General features: G+C 41.1%; 1 protein-coding gene across 1 annotated transcript in view; it reads right to left on the bottom strand.

Annotated features, from left to right (window-relative positions):
* Positions 1 to 11,420, bottom strand: part of NSMAF (neutral sphingomyelinase activation associated factor) — a gene marked incomplete at its 5' end in the record, with an annotated part of 48,361 nt that overhangs the window by 28,152 nt on the left and 8,789 nt on the right. The window contains 4 exons of the mRNA XM_007464055.1: positions 7,031 to 7,083; positions 7,188 to 7,235; positions 7,533 to 7,604; positions 10,097 to 10,147. Of these exons, the coding sequence (XP_007464117.1) occupies positions 7,031 to 7,083; positions 7,188 to 7,235; positions 7,533 to 7,604; positions 10,097 to 10,147 (224 nt within the window). The remainder of the gene's footprint in view (positions 1 to 7,030; positions 7,084 to 7,187; positions 7,236 to 7,532; positions 7,605 to 10,096; positions 10,148 to 11,420) is intronic.

The following is an 11,420-nucleotide window of genomic DNA, read 5'->3' on the forward strand; positions in this document are numbered from 1 at the left end:
ACCTGCAAAAAAAAAAAAAAAAAAAAGCATAAACTGGCACCTGAGAGATGTTATTGCTGTAACTCAGGCAGGGTGGCCCATTGGGACAGAAGGGCAGAGAGGGGGCCAGGTATGTATTCAAATATAATAAATCCAAAACAGATTTGCATTAGCTTTTGCAGACTATTTCTGTTAAAAGAATGGCTTTGCTGGCTAGTTATTTTCAGCACATGTCAAGTAACGATTTAGCAGGCATGTGATTTAAAGCTATAGGTAAGTAATCTATTTATTCCCGAATCTTATTTCCTCCAATTTGATTTTATGATATTCTGTTGGCTTTAATAAGCCTCATATCTGACAGTTGTAATCAGGTGGAAATGTAAGTAATTTAATCCATTTTGCTGTCTTCTAAGTTGCTCTGAGGTAAACGTCACCTATTAAAACCTGGTAGACAAGGGTTTAGTCAGTTATGAAACATATATTGGCAATGTCTTCTGTCATTTTTGTCCTTGATCCCAGGAAATTCTAGTAAAAATTTTAAAAAAGGGGGCTTCCCTGGTGTCGCAGTGGTTGAGAGTCCGCCTGCCGATGCAGGGGACACGGGTTCGTGCCCCGGTCTGGGAGGATCCCACATGCCGTGGAGTGGCTGGGCCCGTGAGCCACGGCCGCTGAGCCTGCGCATCTGGAGCCTGTGCTCCGCAACGGGAGAGGCCACAACAGTGAGAGGCCCGCGTACCACAAAAAAAGAACCTAAAATAAGAACACCATATCATGGGTTTTATAGTATATGTAGAAATTTAATATAAAACCACAGATCACAAAGGGCAGGAGGGTTTATGTGGAAACACACTGCTGTAAGGCTCTTGAACGACTGTAAAGGAGTGTAATATACTCTTACCTGACCTAAAATAAGAACACCATATCATGGGTTTTATAGTATATGTAGAAATTTAATATAAAACCACAGATCACAAAGGGCAGGAGGGTTTATGTGGAAACACACTGCTGTAAGGCTCTTGAACGACTGTAAAGGAGTGTAATATACTCTTACCTGAAGGTACGCTATGTCCAAGGTGCATATTGTGAGCTCCAGAGTGACCACTAAGAATGACACCAAGCACTACAGCTAAAAAGTAGAATACTTAAAAATACCAGATTTACCCAAAAGAAGGCAAGAAAGGAGGATCAGAGAAACAAAGAACAAATGAAATGCTAGGAAACAAATACTAAGATAGTGGGTTTAAAAACCAACTATATCCATAATTACATAATTATAAATGAATTAAACAATCCAATTAACAAGCAGAGACTTTCAGACTGCATAAAAAGACTCAACTATATAAAGTGTGTTTTTTAGAAACGGAATAGTACACAGACAAGTTCAAAGTAAAAAGGATAGAAAAAGATACAGCATGCAATCCCAACATGTAAGAAAACTGGCGTCTTATAAATGTATGTGAACCTAATAACAGAGCCTGCCAGTACCCAAGGCATAAACTGACAGAAATACAGGGGGAAAATAAACAACTCCACAAGCATCGCTGGTAACTTTAACACCCTCCTCTCAGTAAGTGACAGAGCAAGTCAACAACAAGTCAGTAAAGTACAGAGGATCCGAACAACCATCAGCCACTGGCCCTAAAGGACGTGTACAGAGCACTATACTCCACAACTTCAGAGCACTCGTTCCTTTCACGGGCCTGGGAAACCTGTGTCAGGACAGACTGTACGCAGAGCCATACAACACATCTCAACAAACATCAAAAGACTGAACCAGGGCTTCCCTGGTGGCGCAGTGGTTAAGAATCCGCCTGCCAATGTAGGGGACATGGGTTCAAGCCCTGGTCTGGGAGGATCCCACATGCCGTGGAGCAACTCGGCCCGTGCGTCACAACTACTGAGCCTGCGCTCTAGAGCCCACAAGCCACAACTACTGAAGCCCGTGTGCCCAGAGCCCGGGCTCCGCAACAAGAGAAGCCACCGCAATGAGAAGCCCGCACGCCACAACGAAGAGTAGCCCCCACTCGCCGCAGCTACAGAAAGCCCGCGCGCAGCAACGAAGACCCAACACAGCCAAAAATAAATAAATTTATTAAAAAAAAGACTGAACCGTATACTCTCTGAACCAAGAGAGTATTAGATTAGAAATCAATAACAACACTAACAAGATCCCCCAATACAGAGAAGATAAACAACATACTTCTAAATAACCCAAAGAAAAGACCCAATGGGTCAAAGAAGAAATGACAAAGGAAATTATGAAATGTTTCATATGAATGATAATAAAAACATATTAAAGTCTGAGGGATGCAGCTGAGCAGTGCTTAGAGGTAAATTTATGTTCTAGCCCTACTTATAAAAGAAGGTCTAAAATCAGTGATCTAAACTTTGTAGGAAGCTGGAAAGAGAACAAGTTAAACCCAAAGTAAAAGCTGAAGGAAGGAAATCATAAGCGTGGAAATCAATTTGATATAAAATGATTTTTATATAAAAATAGAGAAAAATCAATAAAGTCAAAAGTTGGATCTTTAAAAAGGTTAATAAAATTGGCAAACCTCTGGCAATACTGATAAAGAAAAAACATAAAGCACCAACGTAAGGAATGAAAGAGGAACCATAACTGCAGATCCTACTGACGTTCAGAGGGCATTAACAACTTGATGCCAGCATCTGAAAACTTGGATGAACTGGACAAAGGTTTTGAAAAATGCAGCTTGACAAAATAGACACAAGAAGAAACAGACAACCTAACTAGTCCTATGTGTCAAGCAAACAGACTGACTAAGTAAGAACACTTCAGGCCTACATGGCTTCACCAGTAAATGTGGTTAAAAATTTAAGCAAGAAATATACAATCCTACACAAACTCTTTTGGGAAACAGAAGATAAAGGGAGATTTCTAAACTCATGTTATGTGGCTAGCATAACCCTGATGGCAAAACCTCACAAATACACTAAGATTTACAGAGCAATATCCATAAACAGAGATGCAAAAATCCTTTACAAAATACTAGCAAAGCAAATCCAGCAATATGTAAAAAGAACAATATATCATAAGCAAGTTGGATTTATCCCATGAATACAAGGTTGTTTTAACACTGAAAAAACAACATAATTCACAATATTAACAGAATTAAAGAAAAAAAAGATCATCTCAATAAATGCACAAAAAGTACTTAACAAAATTCTAAACTTATTTTTGAAAATACTCTCAGCAAACCAGGAATAAAAAGAAACTTCGTCACTCTGATAAAGGGCATCTATGAAAAACCTACAGCTGGAATCATTCTTTTGTTTTTTGTGTTTTTTTTTTTTTTTTTTCAGTACGCGGGCCTCTCACTGTTGTGGCCTCTCCCGTTGCAGAGCACAGGCTCCGGATGCGCAGGCCCAGTGGCCACGGCTCACGGGCCCAGCCGCTCCGCGGCATGTGGGATCTTCCCGGACCGGGGCACGAACCCGTGTCCCCTGCATCGGCAGGCAGACTCTCAACCACTGCGCCACCAGGGAAGCCCTGGCATCATTCTTTAATGGTGACACATTAAACCCTTTTCCTGTAAGATCAGGAACAAGGCAAGAATATGTCTGCTCCCACTGCGTCTATTAATCAAACTGTGCAATGAGGCAAGAAGTAGAAATAAAAGCCACAAGTATTTCTGTGAAACTGTCATTATTCACAGATTAAATAATTATGGATATAGAAAACTCTATGGAATCTACAAAAAAACCTGCTAGGACTAATGAGTAAATTCTGAATTTGGAAAAGTCACAGGATACAAGGTCACTGTTTCTAAAAAACAAAAAACAACAACAAAAAACTTCTATATACCAGTAACAAATAATTGGAAAATAAAATTTCAATAGCATCAAAAAAATTAAAAATCTAGGATTACAGCCAACAAATCTACGATTACAGCATCCACACCCACTAAACATATAATAATGGGGGAACTGGATGAGGGGAAAAGAACTCTGCACTCACTGTCTTTACATCTTTTCTTTAAATCTAAAATTAGTCCAAAGTATTTTAAAGAGGACATTTTGGGGTACAAATGGAGAAACTTGAATATCGAGCTGTAAGTTACCCGGCATATACAGAATATTGCTACTTGAGTGTTGTAACAGTGCGGAGGAATGTCACAGAACTTTCTTGTGAGAGATACATGTTAAAGTAGTTACGGGTGAAGTGTCAGGAAGTCTTGCAGTGTCATTTCACATGGTTCAGGGAAAAGTTGTATGCATATATTTTACATGTATCACACAAACCTACATATGCACATCAGCTATACATGTATACATACATACAACATATATACAGACACATATGCATTATTTATACATGTACACACACACACACACACACACACACACACACACACACAAAGCAAGCAAGAGCATGTGCCTGAGCATGTAAGAACTGAAGCAAATTCAGCAAAATGTTGACAAATTAACGCTTGGTGACCCATAGGGTATCTGTGTTCACTATATTATCTTTCAGCTTGTGAGGACTTGAACTTTTTCAGAATGAATAGGGGAAAATAAATATAGTTTCAATAAAAAAGCATTTCCTTGGAAGTATGATGAAAATTTATCTCAGCAAAAATTTACCTTCTTTCTTTTAGAGGAAAGTATACAATCCTGAAATATCTCACTTCACGCTGCAAAAAAGTCTTCCCCAAATTCTTCAGCCTAACACTTTGGAGACTGGATAAATCAAAAGTTTCATAGTGAAGCATTTTAAAAATTAATGTCATGCTGAAGCCCAGGACTGAAGTCTAAATTGCTACTTAGAAAACTTACGCATTCTAAGTGGGTCAAAAGAAACCAATTCTTATTACTCCTTTTCCTTCCGAAAATGGAAGCTATTCTTTCCTCCCAACAATCCATTTAACTAATATATCCTACAAGTACAAAAATGAAAAGTAATGCTATATAGGTGAAACGGAAAAAGAAGTAAACAAACATAAACACAGAAAACATGTTATTGGCCAGATGGCTTTTCTGGCAACTTCTTTAACATTTGAAAATGTAGTGTAAGAGTCACAAATCTCACAAAGGTAGCAATAAAACAGAATATTACAAACGAATCTCATTTATACACATAAGCTCCTAGGAAAAGCCTAGCACATAATAATCCATAAATGAATCTATTCAACCAATACTTTCTACTTTGTCCTAGGCCTGAGGATTCCAAACACAAAAATCTAAAAATAAATATCTAAAATAAAAATGATATCTAGTGACTAGAGACTGAAACAATCGCTACATAAGATTCTGTACATATTAGAGAATCTATATATAAAGTTAATGGAATGGATCACAATGTTTAGCAGGGTTGCTGAAAACAAAACGAATACACAAAAATCTACTACATTCTAAGTATCAACAATAAAATGAAATATTTTAGGATATCATTTACAACACCATCAAAAATATGAAGTACCTGGAATAAATCTAGCACAAGAGAAGAAAGAACTTTATAAAGAAAAATCATAAAGAAGACTTAAATAAATGGAAAGTTTCACTGCAATCACAGTCAAAATCCCAGCAGGCTTTTCCTTTATGAAACTTGGCAAGCTGATTCTAAATTTATACAGAAGTGTGTAAGACCAAGGACAGTGAAGACATAAGTTAAGAAGGGAAATAGGGTGCAGGACCCTGCACTGCCTGATATTAAGAGTTGTCCTAATAAAGACACAGACCTACTAGAGAATGGACTTGAGGATATGGGGAGGGGGAAGGGTAAGCTGTGACAAAGCGAGAGAGAGGCATGGACATATATACACTACCAAACGTAAGGTAGATAGCTAGTGAGAAGCAGCCGCATGGCACAGGGAGATCAGCTCGGTGCTTTGTGACCGCCTGGAGGGGTGGCATAGGGAGGCTGGGAGGGAGGGAGACGCAAGAGGGAAGAGACATGGGAACATATGCATATGCATAACTGATTCACCTTGTTATAAAGCAGAAACTAACACACCATTGTAAAGCAATTATACTCCAATAAAGATGTAAAAAAAAAAAAAAAAAAGAGTTGTTCTAAAGCTACAGTAATTCATACAGTGATACTGCAGATGCAGATAGAGACAAATAGCCCAAATCTACTTAATAGAAGGAAATCTACTTAAAATAAGGCAAGAAACAAGAGAACAGGTTAATATAAAAGTATACTTACTTGCAGAAAATATATTGGATACTTAGAAAAGCCAAAAAAAAACCCTAAAACAAACACAAAACCCAACCCACCCCAAAACCAAAAACCGAAACAAAACTCCATTAGATCAATAAGAATGTGGTCTCTAGGTCCCGGCAGGACACCTTAGGAAGGTATGTAACAGCCTGACGGGACGGGAAAGACTTTCCAGAACAACTGCCAGCTCAGCTGAAATGAGAAGAGTAAGGAAGGGTTGGGCGGGTGCAGAAGAGGCAGGAGGCTGAGCATATTCTGAGCAGAGGCTCAGAGGCAGGAGGCCATAAGGCAATCGCACAGAACGCAAAGCTCCAGCGCAGAGAATTCAAGAGGCACCGGCAGCCGGAACGGTGACAAAGGCTCACCGCGTGCAGGTGAGGTTAAGACTCTACCCTGAAGGCAATGCAAGTCTGGAAGAGTTTCAAACAGACAAGTGATGTAAAGAAATAAGTTCCTTACAAAGAATGTATTTTAAAAGTACATTCGACACAGTGAGGAAAACGGGATTGGAGCAGGGAAGGCTGGAGTTGGGGACAAGCTAAACGCTGTCACTGTGATCTTAGTGGCAGGGGCTGGTGGCCTGAACGGAGGCGCTAACATGTGAAAAGACAGAAGCTCGTAGACTGGGAAGATCGTGGAGAGCACCTGGCACCAGGCCTTTCTGATGGACAGATGTCAGCTGGGAAAAGGGGCAAGGAGGCCCCAGACGCTGCTCTGGCACTGACGCCAGGGCCATTCCCCCAAACAAGCAGGTTTGGGGTGAGGCAGGTGGTAACACCCACCATCGGTTCTGGACACAATGAATGAGGCACCAGGTGACGATGCCACTACTTTCGTAATCAGGAAACAAAATCATTGAAAACTTACCTGTTTTTGTCAAATGACGTCCTAGCCAAACGGGACTGCAAAATGGCTGTTATCTTTAAAACAGAATCATTTAAAAAGTATGGATATAAGGATTTATAAGTGACATATCAATACACATTCATTCACAATAAAGATACAGATCTTTAGAAACTCTTACCATAGCAGTTTGGTCCCCAAGTTTGTCCAGACAGGATGCTCTGTGAAGCTACGATTATATAAATACACAAGAATTTATTTTTTCTCTCAGATGCTTTGAAGATATTTCCTTAGAAACAATGAAACACAACCACCTTTCTGTTACTTAGTAACAGGTAAGAATGACTCTGATATATCTATGGCTTCTTCCTAATGTGTAGTTTTCAAGTTCAACATATTCAAGTAAATCTGTTTCAGATTTATAAAAAAGGTTATGGCTTTGGTAAGACATAAGAGTATGAAATTCTTTAAAAAAAAGTTTATGCCTCAGTTTGCCAGTGAATGTCTGAGAAAAGCCCTGGCTCACCTGAAGCAACGTCTCCACAACACCTTCCACCTTCCCTGAAACATCCAACTCGAAGACATATTCTATTGTGCCCTAAAAAAGAGGGAGACCAAGCATGTCAGGACCCATCACTTTAAGACATTTGCAGCCCCCTGCTGACCTGTGCAGGGACCTGCCTGGCGTGTCCTCCCTCAGCCCACATGGAATGAGGGCCCCGGGGGAGCAGAGTCTGTTGGATTTACTGCTGTATTTACTATTTCCTTCCTTCTGCTAATTTTGGGCGTACTTTGCTCTTCTTTTTCTGGTTCCTTGAGGTGTATAGTTAGGTTTTTTAATTTGAGATCTTCAAGGTAAGCATTTAACACTAAGCTTCCCTCTTAGGATCGCTTTTGATGCATCTTTTCAGTATGCTCTGTTTTCGTTTTGATCATCTTGAGGTTTTTTGGGTTTTGTTCTTTTGCTTCTTTATTGGACTATAATTGCTTTAGCTCTATGTATACCTATATCCCCTCCCTCTTGCGTCTAATTTCTCTTTTTGATTTCTCTAACCCATCGGTCGTTCAAGAGTGTTGTTTAATTTCCACATACGTGTGAATTTTCCTGCTGCTATGGATTTCCGGTTTCACTCCATGGTGGTTGTAATCTTCTTAGATTTGTTGACTTGTTTTGTGACCTGACACGCAACCTGTCCTGGAGAATGTCCCGTGTGAACGTGAGAAGAGCGTGTGTCCTGCTACCATTGGGCAGGACGTTCTGTGTCTGTGAGGTCCATCTGGTCAGAGTGCTGGTCGAGTCCTCCGTTTCCTGAGTGACCTTCTGTCTGGATGATCTACCCATTATTGAAGGTGGGGCACGGACGGAAGTCTCCTCTGTCCTGTGCTGCTGTCAGTCTCTCCTTTCAGTCCTGTCAGTGCTGGCTTCATACACTCAGGTGCTCTGAGGCTGGGTGTGCAAGTGTTGTGACGGTTAATTTTATGTGTCACAAGCTGCATTCTTCTCTTTCCCCTGAGGGTGAGTCTGCTGGGCTGTATCTGCCTGTGTCTCTGGTGCAGGGTCTGCACAATGCCCAGCTCTTTCCTGTTTTCAGGGGTCCCCAGGCATCTAGAGCATTATGGGTCCTGTCAGAAGTCCAGGACAGGTGAGACAGAAGCCAGTCCCTCAGGCAGCTGCCCCCAAAAGCCAGAACATTGGACCTACGGTCCCGTCTTGTCTTTCCCTCTCCAAGGACAAGATGGGAGCTGGGAGTTCCCTCCAATCACGTGGCACAGTGCCGGGGAGGGACTATGGTGAAAGGATGCTACAATGTCCCCACAGCTTCAGGGTGGCTCATTTCATGCTCACCTGGGGCGCAGGGCACTCTTAACTGGTTTCTGGATTTCTCACAAAGGGAACTGAGTCAGTCTCTCCATAAGAGGAACAGGGTCTGGGGTTCCTAGTCTACCAAGTCTCATCATCATGGTCAAAGTCACAACCCCGCCCCTTTAAACCTGAGAATCCTTTGGTGTCCTAATTCACAAGAGCTTTCCTTTGCTTCAGAAAACCTTACTCGTTTCCTTTTATGTAACTTTTCAGCAGCTTTGCACTTCAAGCGGGTGACAGGAGAGCCTTTGCAGGGAGAGTGCACCAGGCAGCGGTTCTCAACTTGGGGGGCAGGGGGGCATTCCATCACCCCTGAGGGGCACTGGTCAACGTGTGGTGCCACACAACAAAGGGGGACAGTGCAGAGGGGGCAATCCATGGGTGGGAACAGCCTGTAATATAAGGGACAGCCCCTCACAATGAAGAACCGTCCTTCCCAAAGTGCCAATAGCACCACCTGTGAGCGACGAGGTCTCAGTATTCACCGTTTCTGAGCGACTGGCGCACGCAGATGTTTCTCGTACATAAAACTCAGAGGGGGCTGCACATGGCTGGCGCGTCCCCCGCCAAGCTGCTGCTGAGAACCCGCAGGCTGGCCTGTGACCGGAACTGCCATCCAGCCTGTCGGACGTCTGCTCGGAGAGGGTGGCTTTTCCTAATTCAGAGGTGTTGTTTATAGGAGCAGTAGTCCCATCTCTAGGTCTCGTAAAAACTCTTCTGCTAGGAGTTATCCCTTTACTGCATACTAAGCTGCAGCATAAAGCATTCATTAAAGCACAGAATGGTTGGATGTAATGTCTAGTTACAAGTCTTGTGTTCACGGCCCCTCAGAGCTTCTACTCAATCAGCAGCATTTATAAGTTATTACTGAGCTCTTAAATAAGGGTATTTTATAGCCTGTAAGTACTTCTCAAACATTTAAAAGAAGTTCTCACTGATACTCAGTAAATAATCTTTTAAATGATGCATATTCTGATTTCAACTTTTAACCTAATAATTTAAGCTTATTTTTCCCCTAATAGACACGCCTATTTTGAAGTTAAAAAGTTAATTGAAATCTCTTGGACTAAAGTCTGTCATTCCCTTGGGTAGTTTTGTTATAACTGCTAGAGAACAAGCTTTTAAATACCCATTACATTGCATTAAAGAAGTGAACAGAGACACAGAATCTTACTGCTCAAAATCACTATGTAAATTGCTGGGGATAAATGAAAAGCTTTACTTACCCTTTCTATTTTATATGGTGCAACAATGTTGTGTTCTTTAATGAAATATACCTGAGAAAGACAAATCAATACTTGTAAAATATTAAACATTATCACAGTAAGTGAGTTACTGTTAATTAGGATGTTATGAATCGAATTTAAATCATTGTTACATAATCTATTTCCAAAAGCACTTGCATTAATATGAGTATGGCTTTAAAGTTCCAATGTTAAAATAACAAACATTAAATTAAAAAGAGATTCATCAAGGCAACAAGGTAGCAACCACTGCTGGATAAATACAATGTCTAAGATGTCTTATGAATGTCATCACTTGTACCCAGTAACCAGACAAGTGAAGGAAGCTAATCTAAGGCTGATTTTCTAAGAAATGAGTAAAACAAAGTCAATGTGGTAAGAAATCCATTCATCAACATGAAACTCTCTTCTCTAGACAGACACAGACACACATGCACACACGCACACACACACACACACACACTCCTCTTTATTCTATCAGCAAAAGAATATTTGGAAGCAAAACTCTAAAAGCCTAAAGAACCATAACATATTTCTGAAACACTGTGACCTGGTAAGTAATCAAAAAACACAAAAGCTGTGTTTATTTGGTTGTGTGCTTAACCCAGGAAGCTTAATACTTGAAAGAGTAGCTTATATCCAGTCACACCTTGATGTAAAGCTGATTTTGCGTTTATTTGATATGAGACCTCTTATACAAACTATTGAAAGGTGGTGGGAGGATTTGGGGGCTTTATTCTTAAGTTTATTAAAATTATACTAAAATGTATATTTTTATAATGGAAACCATACTTTCAACTGAAAAAGTACCTACTCCTTTCAAGATTAGGACTTCCTAGAATAAAGCGACAGTGTAAAACGATACTCTAGAAATAATGAGAATACAGGTGTGGCCCAGAATCATCAATAGTGGTGCTCCTTCCCCAAATAGATGGCCATAACTGCTTTCATATCTGCCAGTCAAAGCAACACGAAGTCAAAGATAGCCTCTGAAATGTTTTCTTCCCTAAAATTATTAGAATCATGGAAGGCAGACTTAGAAAATCACCTAATCTGATATCTCCCAGGCTTCATAAAATAATTTTCAATATGCATTAAAAAGAGCCATGGGGCTTCCCTGGTGGCGCAGGGGTTGAGAGTCCGCCTGCCGACGCAGGGGACGCGGGTTCGTGCCCCGGTCCGGGAGGATCCCACATGCCGCGGAGCGGCTGGGCCCGTGGGCCATGGCCGCTGAGCCTGCGCGTCCAGAGCCTGTGCTCCGCAACGGGAGAGGCCGCAGCAGTGAGAGGTCCGCGTACCGCAAAAA

This window comes from Lipotes vexillifer, unplaced genomic scaffold (assembly GCF_000442215.2).
Source record: "Lipotes vexillifer unplaced genomic scaffold, Lipotes_vexillifer_v1.1 scaffold69, whole genome shotgun sequence".
Taxonomy (NCBI): Eukaryota; Metazoa; Chordata; class Mammalia; order Artiodactyla; family Lipotidae; genus Lipotes; species Lipotes vexillifer.